Raw genomic sequence first — 16890 nt, 5'->3', positions numbered from 1 at the left:
GCATTCATTCTTACCATGATGAATGATGCTTGTTTTTCTCTTCTCTTTAATTAGAATGTTTCTACATTTGCCAAAGAAAATGTTGGAATGAGGACAAAAACTGAAATTATAGGAACAGGGTTTGATGTAATAGCTTATTTGTAAAGGAAACACAACTTGTTTGGTATTTTATTGAAACAGGAAGTTCAGAACCTCAGTACACACAAGCACAACAAATTCTCAGGTGCTAGTTGAGTCATCTGTTGTTGGAAGTAGCCTCATAGAAGGCTTCCCCTTGATTTAGTTTTAATCTTCAATTAACAAAGGGAAGGAAATTACATACAGATTTAGTTTTAGATTATGTGCAAAGCTCTCTGTTGCTTTTTAGCTGTCACCCTGATGTTCGTGCTTTGTGACTGTATCATGCTGGCACTACCAAAGTGTGTCTCAGTGAATATATTCAGCTTTTAATGAACATTAAAAATCTGCTGTATACCTTTTATTTATGAAATAATATAAAACTTGCCTAGTCAAAGTATTTTGATTTTTCCTTCTCTAGTCATCTCATACCTTATTTCGGCTTTAATTCAAACTGGAGAATAATCAGCTGTGATAAGGTTGTAATTGATAAAACTATTGTTTTAAGTTTAGTATGGGATTATTTAATTTTTAACTGTCATATTTTTTGGTAATAAGAGCTCTGTTATATAGCAGAGAAAAGCATGACAATGCCATGTAGTTTTGTTTAGCTGTGAAATCATTAAAAACCACTTTGGAGTTTATGTGTAAATCTTTTCAGGAGAAGACTTAGCTTTCCTCTCCCTTCAAAGTCTGTAGGACACTGGCCTCTCTTTAATAAGAAGGATTTATTGAATTCCCTCCAAATCACATCATTACTGTTTCTCTGTTTAACCCCAGGAGCATTCCAGTGTTTTGCAGTGAGTTCTTGCCTCCATTAGCAGTCTGAGCAACGATGGCTTTATAGGTCTCCCAATATCAGTCCACAGCATAAGGACAAATGGGTTACACTTTAACCAGTAATGTCATTTGAGCAAAAATTCCATGAGTAGCATTAGTACTACCATGTTAGCTCCTCAATTTTAAACCTAATAGAATTTCAAAATAAAAATACACAGATGATCCAGTGAGTGTGCAGGACATTTTATACTTTTCCCCTTATGCAGGACTAGCTAGATTATACTCTTTTTTCCTCATTCTCTGAGTAGTGTCTATACTTTAATATAGTATGTGTAAAAAACAAACAGTACCTTCTGTTACATCATGAGAGTTTGAATTGTTATAGGACTAAAGCTGTATTCCTGATACACCTACCCTATTCCCATGGATTTTAGTGGGAATTCTGGATTGGGGGAGAGCCAGATATGATAAATATTTATTTACACACATTTACTAGAAAACTAGTTTGCAGGAGAGAAGTTATTGAGCATTTGTATTTTATCTAAGATATCCAGATGTGTGACTAGAAAATTACTAGTAGTTTTGCTTGAAGACTGTGACTTTCTGTGCTTCAGAGTATTTATCTTGCATTTAAGCTCAAATCCCAGTTCCTCATATTTTATGTGCAGTACTTGCTGAGTATTCTTTGGTTTTCAACTTGGAACTGCTTGCAAATGCAATGACAGCTTCTTGAAAACGCTTTCTGCTTTCACTAAAGCTAAAGCACTTCAGGTAAAAAAACAGATAGACTAGAAAGTAGTAGACACTCGATCCTGCACCATTCTTAGACTAAGAACAGCAGGAATATAGGAAAGAAACTCAGAAAGGAGGACAGGGTCAGGAGTTTGACCCTACAAACTATGCCCAGCTAGCAAGAGAAGTCACAGAAAGTCCACTGCCATAATAAGTCTGCCTAGTTCTCCCTATTTAACTGCGTCATAACTGGCAAGCTCAAATTTAAAACAAACCCACATTTCATATGGAATTTACAAGAATATTTCTCTTTTTTTAAGGTTTTTAGAAGATCACCATTAGATTTTCAGTAAACAGAAGCAGACTTTCTTGTAAATTGATTTAGATTGCCACTTCCGATTAGCCCTTCAATAGCTTCACCTTTAGAGTCGTAGTTTTATCTTCATTGACAGTACCTGCAAGACCAAATGCAAATATCAAATAAGTCAAATTAATATTGTTCCATTTTCTTTGTCACTAAAATAGTCAAATCAGAAATAAGTCATAAAAAAGACAGTCCCAGCTTTCTGTCACAATATAGTCAAAGTTCTTATATTATTGTCATGCTAAAAAGTATAGTTTATGAAAATAATCATCACATAGAAATCGTTAGTCATGTCTTTTGTTTAGCACCTGTGAAGAAAGCGGTCCTCTCCAAAAACCTTTTCTTAAATAATGGTAATTTTAAAACAAAAGTGATAAAAAGCACCTGGTCCAATATTTGAACACCTAGGGTTTTTAGTTTGGTTTTTTTTTTTGCTCTGTGTGTGCTGGCAACTCCACTTGCTACTTTTAGTGCTGGAGGATTAAATATCTCTGCTTTCCAGTCTTCCTATGGGATCTTCCAATTTGTGACATAAATTAAGTGAAGAGGAGATATTATTACACATAAAGAAGTATTCCTGCCAAGAAGTACTACTCAGGAAAGTTATAGACCAGAGGTAATCACAATAGCAGTTCTTTTGTGAGTTTCAGAAAGCAACCTAAATCGGGTCTAGTTTTGCAGTGGGCAGCATTCCACAGCAGTGGCACCATGTGTGTTGCCAGGTAATCTCTTTGAGTGGGGTCATTTTTGTGATTATCAGACAATTTTTAAAGATTTTTGCTGTTGAACTTTGATGTAATTTCAACTGACTCTTTAGATAATATTTTAAAAACCAAGCATTCCCTGCTAATTATCATTGTAATGCATGTGCTTCCCTGTAAGTAGAGAGCTTGCATAGGACTTCTGAATGCAGCTCTTCAGGTTTCTGTTGTGCTTAGTCATTACGATGCATCTTTTTTAAATAATATAAGGAAAAAAATATTTTCATTATACATATTTTTGTTAATATGTGATTTGGTATATTGTAATATATTGTGTGCTAAATAGAAACATTTTGTGGTTGTTTTGATGAGGGAATACTTTAGGCTGCCCTACTTAGTTTTTCCTCTGTTGATACAAAAAAAAAATTAAATAAGAAAGCAACTTTAAAAAAAAAAAAAATTTGCTGATGCCTGATTTTTTAAAGCCAAGTCCTTTTTATTTGTTTTTCTGCAGCATATCAAAAAAGATTGAGAAAAGTCCATCCTCAGAAATTTGAAGGAAAACGAACTCACTGTGTTCAAGCTTTGACATATTTCATAAAGCTGTTGAAAACCTAAACATGAAAGCCAGATTTATGAGCTTTTTTAAAGTTATTTGTAGATTCCCAAGACGATTGTGTTCCCATCACTTACTTTAGCCTCTAAAACTTAAATGACGCTTAAAAATATTCATGTCTGGCACACACTGAGTTACTGCTGGGCGTTGCAATGGCATTCAGCTAAAACTGAAGAGTAGAAAGAAGAATGTATTCTGTCTTCGTGTAAAACAACTGAGTCTGCTGAGACACAGCAAAATGACTCATATTTTCATATTTTAAAGATAAAACTAGCAATTATTTTTAATGTTAAGATTGCATTTATTACGGTTTAATAACAACTGTTTGGGGAATGAGCCATTTGGGAGCATCTGTGTAACCCTTCACATTTGCCAGGCTTTTCCTTTCAGCAAGATCATTCACTTTGTTATTACTGGAATAGAAAACTCTTTTATTTATCGAAGTATTATTCATCTGCACATTGCCAGGTATAGCTAATCTGTTGACAGCACTGGATTTATCATTTACTGTTAAAGGCAAATGGAAGGATTCCCCACTTCCCTAAGCCAGCAAAACAAATGTCTTTCTTGAAAATCACTTCACAAATATCCTGTGTTGATTAAAAAAAAAAAAAAAGGCTGGACTGTCCAAAATGATTCAATATCTGAAAAGCCTGAGGTAGTTGAAATGAGCTTATAATTTTGAATCTTTTTCTTTAATGCAAATACTAGGCTTCCATGCCTTGTGTCTTTATTATTTGTACTATTTAACCATGGGGAGTATCAAGTTGTTTTTCCATTAAGTGCAGCATGTTATTAGCTCATGGAATTTCTGTTTCAGTGTGGTCTTTCATCACTGAAATATAGTTATCTGGAAATGTATTATTTCAGTCTGTGAAAATGTTGATGTGTTTACTCCCATATGATTAAACATTGCTATTTACTTCATTAATACTTCATTCCTTAAGCTACTCTGCTGAAATTAATAACATACTGGTCTCATGCAATAGGCACTGGTCTGCTTAAAACAAAAACCCAACAAACAAAAAGCCTTATGTGGGTTGGGAGAGTTTGGTAAGCCTAGAGGATACCTTATATGAAATATGGGTAAATGATTGCAATATGAGGGAATAAAAGCCAAAATGCAACGAATATTCCTCCTTGTCGTTGCTGTATGAGAATGAACTATGAGATACCAATATGGGCAAGTTGCAACTGTTAAAATATAACCTACATTTAGTTGAGGTCATTATTTTTGTGCAGTTAATAATTCCATTTGAAAGAAACATCCCATACCTGTATCACAACCCAATACGTCTGCCAGAAGTGACTCCATGCTCCCTGGTGCCTGTGTCTTGGAGTCAGTAATCCAGGCAACTGGGAAGGGATCTGCAGAGTGTGTGAGTGAGTGCTGAGAGCACCACACACACTTCAGGCTCTGGGCTCGTTCCAGCCTCCTCCCCTGAACTGAGCCCACCTTCTGAGTGTATTCCATCCAAAGACTACAGTCTGTGCCCTGATGGCTGCTCCACAGTGAGGACTAGAAGTATACTCAATGGGAAGGACTAACAAATTTGTTCCTAAATTGCATTAAACGAGACCAGTAGAAATGTAAGTATCATTTTACCAAAGGCCCTGTGAGGATAGATCCATCAAGAATAGATCTTTGTCAGCTGTGAGGAAAAACATGTCCATGTGTATATTACATGCCTTTTAAAGTCATGGCTGGTTGTCTAAATCAAATTATTTGGAGGCTGAGATTTTTTTTGTTTGTATGTGGTCTCAACTGCTTTTATTCAACTGTCAGTTGAATAAAAAAAACTTTCTGTTCTTATTTTGCCTGCTTTGTGTTTTTAAGACATATGAACTTGCATGCATTTACAAACTGTGTTAGTTGGAGAGTCCTACCAATAATGCCAGACATAAAATGGTAGATTCAACATTGCTCACTTAGATCTCCTGCACAGATGATCCATATATGCTCACGTGAGCTCTTTGTCATAAACATATTGAGACCACCACACCAGCACATGTAGGAACCATTGGCATAAAAAGTACACCTATTTCATCCTTATACTGTATTTGGTATCTAGGCTTTTGCTAAGCTACCAGGCTGTAAAATCTGACTAATCATGGCCTAAAGTTAGTAGAACTGGAGATTCACTCTGTCAGTTCTTTATTTACTAAACTGTCTTCATCTCACCTCATGAGTTTTCTCACCTTCACCCTTGCGAATTTCCTCCCTCCCAACATCCCGCAGAGTGGGGAAGCAAACAGCTCTGTGGTTCTTAGCTGCTGCCACCAGGCCTAAACTACAACAGATTGGAATTAAAATAACCTTGAGAGATAGAAGGAATGGTCAGAAATAAGTATGATGGAGTTCAGTAAAGACAAGTGCAAAGGCAGAGAAATAATCACCTGCAGAGTGACAATGCAATATTTCTGCCTGAAGAACAACTCAATATTTTAGAGGATCTGAACCAGTATGTTTAATCTCTGTCATACTCCGATAAAAGAAGCTGGCATACAAGGATGTGTTACAAGAATGCTAAGCATAAGATACGTGAATTGTTTGCAGTGTGCAGAGAGCAGTGGTAGGGCCTGAGCTGGAATACCATGTCTAGTTTTGGGCACTGCACTTCAGGAAAGATGTGAGATCCATTGGCAAAAATCCAGGGGAGAGTAACAAAACGACCAGAGGTCTACAAAATATAACCCCAGTGCAAAGACTGAAAGAACTGTGTTTGTTTAGTCTAGAGATGACTGAGTGGAGACATGATAACTGTCTTCAAATATTTAAAGGTTGTTGCAAAGAGGAAAAGAAGAAATTGTTCTCCATGTCCCTTGGCACTAGGACAAGAAATAATTGGCTGAAAATGCATCAGAGGCAATTCAGGTTATATCATTAAGGAAAGTTTTCTAACTGTGAGAGAAGATAAGCATTGGACTAGATTGTGTATGGAGGTGGAAGATTTCTGTCTTTGAATTCAAAGCTACTTGGGGACTTACTGGGATTCTTGGGGACTTGTCACATGTAGTACATGTAACTCTCATGGTATGCCAGTGGTGCAGGGCTCAGAGGTGCATGTGCCATACTCATATACCACTTTGGCATGAGGCATGGAACAGGGCTGCTTTATGATATTCTGTTGAGGAAAACCCTTCCCAATTATAATTTGCAAAATTTTGATATAAATTTGCAATTGCAATTTGCATTCCTATCACTGTCTGGTAGTTTTGAACTTGAGTTCTCTTGAAATAAGACAAAATGAAAGAAAGACAAGTTTTGAGGTATTTCAGAAAAAAGGTTTAAATTTCTGGTCCTGAAAAATTCTTTCTCAGTTAGCAAATTTGTAATTAAAGGACTTTTTAATTTCAAAAGTACTTAGTTTGTGTTGAAACCAAATGCAAATATATTTATTACAGAATATTTTTGAAGTTCTAAATGAATAGTTATAGTAAAGTGACCATATCTTACAATATTATCAGAGTGTTTTTAAATTGTATATATATTGGAAATACAGCTCCTTGATTTGCAAGTTATAGTTGTTCTTAAGAGGGAAAAGACATTGCTTTACCCTGATTTGTTTTTTATTAATCTATAGTTGATTACATTGAACTATGTAGTTTTTAAAAATAGTCCTATCTCTGGAAAACAAGGAAATTAAACTAAAAATAAGTGAATTTGTTATTTTTTTCCTGCAAAAATTTGCCTGTGCTGGAAAAAAATGGTTCGGATGTCTTCCAGTATAATTTTGAATATCCGCCAAACAGTAGATTTATTTGCCAAACATTTTCATACAGTATTCCCATTGGGACTCAGTTCTTTCAGAGAATAGATTGGTGAAATTAACTTTTCTTATCAGTCTGTGGGATTTGAGAGAAGCACAGTTGTCTGCCAAAAGGCTGCAGAAAGAAACAATATCAGCTAAATTGTCTGGATTCGAGTGTTCTTGCTTTCGCCCTCGCCTTGGCCAGGAAACTCTTGTACGAAGGAGTATCAGAGGAGGGGAAGAAACTGTTTTGAATAACTTTTCAGATAATACAGTCTTAACTGTATGACATTTCTCCTTTTGCTTTCCTTTTTATTTTTCAAGACCAGACGTTGAAGGTTTGGGTTTTTTTCTGCACCAAATTTTCTGCTCTATCCTCTTCCACTTCTGGCTCCTGGTTCAGAGCACCAGGTTTTCTACTACAGAAACCTATGGCCTGTTTGCCATAGGTTGTACACGATCTCTGCATGTGTGCCTGTGCTGGGGTTCTGATGTAGCTTTATCAAGCATTGAAAATATTCTCACTTCTGGCTGTCTGAAGTCTTCATAGACAGGGAGCTTCTATTTCAGCCAAAGGCTATCAGTAACCAATGAGAAAGATCTTTTTCAATAAATAGTCAGAGATAAAGATGCAATATTTGTAATTAATTTATGTTGCAAGTTGGATGTTGCAAGTTGAGTTTTGCTCTGAGAATGGAAAACATCACTAGTAATAACAAATGCATGTCATGCTGAGGAGTGGAATAAGGTTCTGGGTGTTGTTGAGATAATAGGATGGCAGTGAAAAGATCCGGAACCAGCTGGGGTCCTACACCAGTGTGGTGTTCCATTAACTGCAACAGCATTCTTGAAAGCTGAGGATCTATTTTTTTTTGTGAAACTGATTGCTGAAGAAAGTTGTTTCCAGCTCTTAACATGCTCTTTTCATGCTGGAGAGCACCAATTTATTTATTTGTTTGTTTATTTATTTATTTATTTTTAAAGCTTTTAGTAATTACTATTTCAATTTTAGTTAATATGTTAAATATTATGTTAATAATATTTAATATGTTAAAAAACCTCAGCCAAGTGCTAAAAAAAAAAAACAACCAAACAACCAAAATTATGAGCTTTTAATTTAAGTTGAAAATGTGTGGCACATGTTTTTCCTACAAAAATGGAGTTGCTACTTGATTAGTTGCTTCTATCCTATTAAACCTGGTATTTAGAAAGACCAAAAAGAAAGCATTTCTTCTATGTCTTGCAGCAGTACTGCATTGTTAACACAAACCTCCTTGATCCCTATAGGGTCCTGCAGATTCTGCAAATTCCTCACTGCAGGATAACTGTACTTTCAGAAGTCTGCACACTGCAATACTCTCTTTTTTATCAGAAGCAGGCTGATGGTTCACTTGTGGGGATATAAGCCCTTGATCTCTACATATACATGGGGCTCCACATATGTGTTTTTCTTTTAAATTTTTACTAAATGGCAGACTGTCCAAATATGCATATCACCATGCAAATGTAATGATTCCTAACAGAAATATAATTTTGATTTCATTCCTCACAAGAGCTTCATAAAGAATTATAGCAACTGAAAATGTAAACATTACTTAGACAGTATATGAATATTAAAATCTTAGAACTTAATATTTCCCCAGCAACACCACTAAACTATATTAAATTAATATGCTATTTCATATGTCTTAGTGTAAAATTTGTATATTATCAAAGCATAAAGCCTGTGGGATTTGGTGTTCATCAGTTTTGTGGGGGTTTTGTCATTTAATATTTGCAAAGTAGTGAACTAATCCTTAATACTTCAACAGTCAATTTTCTTTTTACTGAAAATGAGCAATTTCTCATCAATTTCATATGGAATAATACTCAATCTTTGGATAGATATAAACCATAAAATACACAATCTTCTCTCTTAAAAGTTGTGTCTGCAATTTAATTTTTTGCTGTTTGCATTTAATAGAATATATTAATTATTTTTGCAAGTAACAATAACCAAGACATTACAGCTTCCCATGTTTTCATAATTGCTATATTAAATGCAAAAGTATTAATTATAAAATAAATCAAATTGGATTTTTTGTAATTTATTTATCTCTAGTGAATAATTGAAATTAAGAATGAAGATTCATAATGCATACATTGATTGTGCATGCACAAATTTTCAGACACGTGTAATCATTAAAGATGGCTACATTATATATATTATTGAACCTAGTACTTCACATTATTAATTCTAGTCTACAAGTACAATTTCTATTAATTGTAGTAAGTCATAACCATATTCTTCATTTAATTTTTGTGAAGTATGCTTTTTCTAATAGCAATTTAGAATGGACATTTCTTCATGTGCTGTTTTCTGGAAGTGAGACTTTGAAAATTGAGTGCTGTATATAGGAAATTAGCAGTTTCAGTGCTTAAAAATTTCCAAGTACATCCAAAATATTTATTTACTTATGTATTACAAGAATTCAGGTATTATGCAGAGATAATACCTTTGTGGCACTTGATAGCTGTCTCCTATGGAGTTTATGAGGTTTTGTGTTTGTTCTGGCACCTTACCCAGCAGGAGGTACTTTCATACAGTCCTAGACAAAATTATGAAATTTAGAGGTTTTTACGCTACATGCTCTTTTGGCTTGGGGGGATTGAAAATGAGTCACAGGAGGGACAATAGTTGGTGAAGTTCTTTTGTGGTTTTTTTTTATTTTATAGCTGAGAAAGGCTTTATTTATTTGTCATACATTCTCCTTAAGTTTTACTTCTGTCAGCAGTAATTTTTTTCCATTTAAAACTTAGGTTCAAACAAACTACATTAATGGTACATTTATGAGAAATGTATGCATGTAAAAGATGTCTTTTCTAGCATTCATCCAGCTAGTGAAAGGATGAGGTTCATGGTTAGAGTCTTACTGAAAAGATTAAATAGATGGGTCAGTAACACTTGGTTTTAGTGTTCATCTGCTAAAGAATACCATTGGAAATGAAAATCAGTGCTGTCTAATAGGCACTAACACAATTGTAACCGTAACTACTGACTTGTAGATCCACAGTTTGTGGAAATAGTTGCTTTTGGGATCTGATATTTTCCCAGGCTTGGTCTCTGCTAAGGAATTATTGATTTATTTGTAAAAGTTTGCATGAAATGGGTATGGTTTCAAAGGACTGGGAGCACCCCTGGGGTGCTGCAAAGGCTTTGATGTTGCAAAGGCAGCTGAGTCAATTCAGAGGTAAGGACTTGACTGTGCCCTCTCATCCCTCCGCCAAAGCCTGTGTGGTCAGCTGGCTGCCCTTCAGCAGCTGGCCAGCAGTGTAACTCTCAGGCCAGTGGGCCAGAAAGCAAAGTTAACCTTCCAGACTCCTCTCTGAGCTCTGAATGTAAACGCTGTGATTTTTGCCTCTCTGTGGCCTGTGAGTGGATCCAGTGTGCTTGAGCAAATCCAGGCACAGCTGACTGGGAAAGTGGTGGTGGTGATGCAGACAAAGAAAATGCAGAGATGACAGTCCATGTTGAACCTTTCCTTTGCTACCACCGGGATGTGCTGTTCTTGCCGTCCTCCTCTCAAATGCACTGGGTAAGGAACCCACATGGAACTGTAAATGCAGTTTAAGGAAACCCACTCCATAGCACAGCAGCATTTCCCTTCTCTGGGTGCCCTTACTATGTACTGAATGTATAAATAAAGCATGCAAATTGTGGACATGAGCTGAGAGCTGTTAGGTCCTTAAAATTTGGGTTTCCTGATTTTACAATTAGCTATGTACACATTTGCTTTAATACTAATTTCATCCAACCGCTGTTTCTATAGGAAGATGTATCATATAAATGAATTTTCATTACAATGGCAGCAAATAAATCCTTTCAGGGGAACTTTTTTAGGAAATACAATTAGCCCTTTTAAATAATATTCCCTACAATATGTGGAATAGCAGATTGCAAAATTTTATATTTGATGTCTTCTATCTAACACAAGTCCTACTACCTTCTTAAGATAAAATCTTATCAATTCTAATAATTTTTATCTTTAAAATCTTAGAGTTTCATGTTGACAAAACCAGTGTGACTTTTGTCTTTTTTAGTTTAATCTATTGTAGATAAATTAGCACTCTTTGAATCATCTTTTTTTCTGTCAATTGCATCTGATTTGTGCCAATAAACAATTTGAAAGAGCTCTGTCAGATGAACTAAGATGGCATTTCATTTGTCATGAGGCTGTTACGAGGTTGATACAAAGAGATTGTTATTTTTCACTATAGTGCATACTTTAATTTGTTTAGAGTGCTTACAACAAGCACTTTCATAGTTTCACAACTGCACAGTTTTTAAATTAAGATTAATGATTGCAGTCCTAGTAATACCAAAATCACACTGCTCTCTCTGTATATCACAGATTACAAATGGTTTATGTTCCTGACCTAGTCTTCTTTTAAGACAGTGATCATGGCCTCCAAGCCTCACAACACCCATCACAAATGGTACCCCTAGAGAATTCCAAATCTGGTAGCATATATTTAAATAGTACAATTATTAATTTTCTAGTTTTGTTGACACCAAGATGCCCAGCAGACCGGTACTCCTAGAAGAGCATTCTGCTCAGATGGAGGTAGGCAGTACTCCACTGAGTCCAAAACCAGATCTGCACATGCAAGGCATCAGGTGCAGGAAGGACCATCAGATATATTCAATAAGTCTGGGTCCTCCAAAGTCTGCAATATAACTCTGCAATGATACTGTGATCAACAGAATTATTTAGCAGCTATGAGACAAGATTAGGTGTGTTCCTAAACTCAACTTTACAAAGGAATAGAAAATATAGGGTATTTCTTGGGCTGTGACTGAGTCTTTTTGGTCTGCTTCATCCATAGCAGTCGCTGTCTTTATAACTTAGTGAATGCAGAAAGCAAAGAATCAACCTAATTTTATTCTCAGGAGAGCAACCAAGGAATTAACAATCTGAGAAAGCTGAATTATTTATTGATGGAGGAGATATCAAAATTCAGATTGACATGGATAGACATGTCCCAGAACAGTAGAGGCCAGTGACAGAGAGCCACTGGGCTGAAGCCTCATGTTACCATGGGTTTCAGGCTTTGCAGGATCTTCCTCTAGCTCATTGATCAGAAGTGCTAAGGCAATTCACTTGGACTTTTATCTGTGAACATTCCATTAAACTATTTGGCTTTGTAAACCCCTGCAAATCAGGTGGAGATTCTTACTTTGGCTGTACATCTGCCAAGTACATACATTATCACATTAGATTCTTAAGTGCCTATAGTTTCATACAGCATGTTTGTGTGTTGAGTGGAAGAAATCCACTCAACAGCTAATTCTTTTCCACTGTTCCAGTTACACCTTCTCACATGCTACAGATTCATATTCAGATGTTTCACATAAACCAGATATATGCAAAATGACCTTTCCTCTATGCTCATGTTGTCATCTCTATAAAAATTCCAAGCATCACATAATATGAAACATTTCTTTTTGTTCTCATCTTGCAATTAACTCCAGTCTCATTATAAATTTTCCAAACTTTGACAAGTAATACAAGATCAGAGCTGTTACCTACATTGCTCTGGCAGGTAAATGGCAGCCTCACACTAAGAAATACAACCTATTTTTTAATTTTGGTATGAAAACTTTATTTTGCATACCATGGTGTGTACACTTGCTGTGTGCAATGCTTTTATGCATATAAACTAAAGGAAATGGCTTTAATTGCTGGAACACTGTTCTGCCAGGTATATACTGGAAGAAAATTTGCCTTATATAGATCAAACAGATTTTTGTTATAATGATCAAATGTTACAAGCTGCACAGCATTCACAGAGAAACTTCTTTTGATTTTGTGGACACAAAGTGGTCTGCAGTAAATGTTTTGCTCTGAGTGCTGGTACAGTTGTATTACTTCATACATCTAAGCAAAAATGTAGTTTGTATCCGTGGAGCACAGGAGAGGAAAAGAGGTCCTAAAGTAATTTAAACCCTGAGTTAGATATGTTTGTAAACTCCCCAAACCAGCAAGCATTATATGCTGTATTGTTATAAAGGCTATCACAGTTTGTATTTATGCTGCAAGACTATAATTATTTATAATATCCTTTAAGATTTCTGTGTGATGGCCAGTGTTATAAATGTAAGAATGTAAGACTATGGTGAAAAATAATATTGTCAAGTGCATTAAGAAGTTTTATAGGTAAAATATCTGACCTATAATGAAAATAAACTCTGGTTTGGGAATTGTGTTGATCAAGGATAGCAAATTCTTTGTATATTTTACCCAAGAGTTTCTGATACACCTGAAAAAGTAAAGTTCATACTAATATATATTTTTTTAATTTTTTTTAATTATGAAAAACAAGGATTAGCCTTACTTTGAGTGGAAATGTAACACATTGGTTAATTAATTTTCTTGTTTCCTCAAATACAGATCTGCAGGCTTCAGCGTCATCTATCAACAGGAAAATACCAGCAGAATCTCTTTTCAAACCAGCCTGTCATGTTTGTATCTCCTACCAGTCAGCCACCATGCAAAAAGCTAATGGAACTTATACAGCTGGCAGGGGGGAAAATATGTAAAGCCTTACGTCAGGCAAAAATCTGTATAGGAAAAAAGCCAGGAAAGAAGTACCAGGAAATAGTATCTTTATCAGAAAAATGGATATTAGGTAAGACACCAAGTTTCAACTTCTATAAAATATTGCAGAATATGTATTAAAAAAATTATCAAAAGTATTTCACTAAACTGAGGTTATGAAGGGAAGAAAATGGAACCAACTGCTACAGCTAGATTTTCAGGAAAGTTGTCTCTATGGTGAGATCTTTCTCTTACAGCTAAGAGGGCTTTATAACGGTTCTGGTACTCACCATTTTAATTTTTCCTCAAACAAATATAATCCAAATATTTTCAAATTTATCTTTTGTATGATGGTTTCATTTAGAGCAAACTAAATTATGGGAAAATGCCAATATGAGAATTGCTTTCTAAAGCAGCATGCATTTCATCTTTAGATGTAGTTTTAATTGGTTTAAATTGGCATAGTAGTACTGAAATATGATGACTGCCCCCCTCTGAAATTTTCCTGAATGCTGTATTGTACATCTGAAAGACAATTTTTGCAGTCTCCATTTCACCTGCAAGAAGTTTCTTTTTAACACCTGCTGTTATGTTTCTAGGTTCTTAGTCTATCATTTTTCCAACTCATTTGCAACACATTCTGGCAGACCGTATTTTCAGCAAGGGTATTTTCCAAAAAGGGACCTTATTTAGAAAAAATAAAATTTAATTCATGTCATATGCTCTGTCAAACTTCTCCAGAAAGTGTCTCACTCATACCCTAGCAATAAAAGTACTACAGGAGCTGATGTTATATGAGAGTAGCCAAGCAAGTCCTAAGCTCTTGACCTCTAATGCTGTCAGATCATAATGTCTTAAAACCTGAATGAAAATACCATTAAAGAAGAAAGAAAAAGTGAACTATAAGAGAAAAATACTCATCTAAATGCACATTTTATGTCATACTTACTTAAAGAAAAAAATAAAATTGTGAAGATTGACAAAAGAGGCGTAAGAAGGTGGCATTGTTTATTGCACCTTTCTCCAGCTTCCAAGAAGACTTAGAGAGCAAGTGTGCAAAAAAAAAAAAAGTGAGCAGATGATGAAACCAGAGGTTTGTGCAGGACTAAAAATAAGAGTGAGTTAAACACAGAAGTTTCCAGTAATAGTGCACCAAATGAACAAATGTAAAGATCGAAAGCGGTGTTTGATTCATGTGTCCCACTCACCTACTGGTCTCATGTTGGTCTGCCTTATCCCAGGTCAAGGATCTCATGAGCTCCCTGCAGCTGGACAGGCCACCTTCAGCCCATCAGTGGACTGATGGAATTGCATATCCAGCTGCTAACAAAAAAAAGACTCTGATTTTTTTGTGCCATTTACAGATTTCTCAGTTCATTTTTGCAGTCTGATTTCTAATCACTATGTCATGCTTACGAGGCATGGTCACACTCCAGTTAATGGGGTTTAATTCATTTTGATGAATCATCAAATCTCTGAAAAAAGTATTCCTATATGATGCTTTACAGGAATGATACAGAGCTTTGAAGCTCTGCCCCTTTCTCAGCAACTGTGTGCATAATAGTAAGAACATAACAGTGTGACCTATAATTTGCTGTCTTAATCAAATAAATCAGATCTGAAGATGTTCCTAATCTTTCACATTTCACTGTTTCAATCCAGCTGGTTTGTGGCTATCTGCTTTCTGCTATTAATACCAGCTGCCAATTAATTCGCTCAAGGTTGACCGGAACAAAAAGCACGTAGGTCAACAATGCAGCACAGTTTTTAAAAATAAGTTAATGGTAAGTACTTGCACTATTATCATTTGACTGTTGGCATTTATTTTCTCTTTCTGGGTTCTCAGCTCCACCAAACTGCTTTATACCAGAAACTTCTCTGAAGTACATTGTTGCTTTATCATCTGTTTCTTTTGCATTTTATTTTAAATAATCCTGGGGGGTTTTTTTAATTTATTTTAGATTCAATCGCTCAGTATACAATATGTCCTATGGAAAACTACATTTTTCAGACGTGAGCTAACTCAAGAGCTTCCATATGGTTGTAAGGAAACATACGTAGCTTGGATTCAACAAAAAAATAAGCTGTGAAGGAAATTCCCAAGAAAATGCAAGTCACATACTTATAAATACAGAGGAACAACGATTTCTGTATTCTTAATACTTGTGCAGCTGTGCATCTTGTGAAATCTTTAGGTTTTGAAATAAAGTATTTCCCTAATAAAAGTCGTCTTCCTTTTGTTTATTTGTTGAAGACCTTTGGAACTGAAAGCTGAAGGAGTCACTATTCACTGGGAGGGAGTGGAATTTTCTAGTCTTCAAGCAAAGACTTGTTGCAGTGCAGTTAAGAGGTGTGCACTCAGCGTGGGTGGGTGTGCCTGAGCTGGCTCTGGTGCAGTCGGCAGGAGCTGTGCTCCCAGGGCAGATGCAGGAATTCTGTTGGCTCCTCAAGTCCGAGTGCCTCTTCACACACCTGAAGGGGCACGATGCCACATCTTCATGATCATTGCTAAAAACATTTCTTTGGTAAAAAGATAAGGTTGCCCATGGTGCTCAACTCACACCTGCTGGTGTAAACTTGCACTTCTAAACTGTGTTTTCAAAACTAAATGAAACTCAGTAATTATGCTCAAATGTGTAGTTAAGGTATTGCTTGATTTCAATGCCTTTAATTGAATCTCAAAATATGTCTACCTTACACCTAGGCTGAAACTACAGTTACTGACTTTGAGTTAAATGCACTGAGACAGCACATCATTCAGATGCTAAAATCTGTTGAAAAGGGAACATACTATGAAATCCTTTAGGTATGCTGGCACAATGCATAAAAATGTCTTACATGTTAAATTCTTCTTTAATCTGTAGATTTGTTTTTAGCAGGTACAAAGTGAGGTTTATAGGTAAAGTACATTGCATAGCACCTGTTTATCTATAAATGTACAAGCTCCTTTAAAGATTTCCAAGTACCATCAAAATGATGTATCATTACAGAGAGTAATGTTATCAAGTAATTTAAAGGCAGCTCATAACTCACGCTCTCCAAACTCAGTGTTCCCCTCAGAGTTCCCTCAGCATAAGAAAATGCAAACTCTGTACAGAAATTTATTATTTTGAGTTAATATTGTGGAAAAATTGAAGTGCAATGGTTGATTTTTATGTTATTTTTATATTGCCATTCTGTTGCATTGTTCTAACTTCTTGGGCTTTTAAAAAAGTTTGAATATAAGTGTTCTGTAAACAAAGATTATACA

The 16890-nt window shown here is 35.6% G+C and overlaps 1 protein-coding gene across 5 annotated transcripts in view; it reads left to right on the top strand.

The window, feature by feature from the left end:
- The window catches only part of MCPH1 (microcephalin 1), a 120065-nt gene extending 104212 nt beyond the window's left edge, over positions 1-15853 (top strand). For 3 of the 5 annotated variants that reach the window (XM_066179803.1, XM_066179807.1, XM_066179806.1), the window contains 2 exons: positions 13494-13731; positions 15602-15853. In XM_066179803.1, coding sequence (XP_066035900.1) covers positions 13494-13731; positions 15602-15657 — 294 coding nt within the window. In that variant the 3' untranslated portion in view covers positions 15658-15853. Of the gene's footprint in view, positions 1-13493; positions 13732-15302 lie in introns of all 5 variants that reach the window. The other 2 variants (XR_010720124.1, XM_066179804.1) reach the window with 2 other exon arrangements.
- The last annotated feature ends 1037 nt before the right edge of the window (positions 15854-16890 follow it).

The sequence above is a fragment of the Chamaea fasciata genome, unplaced genomic scaffold (assembly GCF_029207755.1).
Source record: "Chamaea fasciata isolate MVZ Bird 193981 ecotype frontalis unplaced genomic scaffold, bChaFas1.0.hap1 SCAF_3, whole genome shotgun sequence".
NCBI lineage: Eukaryota > Metazoa > Chordata > Aves > Passeriformes > Sylviidae > Chamaea > Chamaea fasciata.
This window is presented reverse-complemented; position numbering and strand designations above follow the sequence as displayed.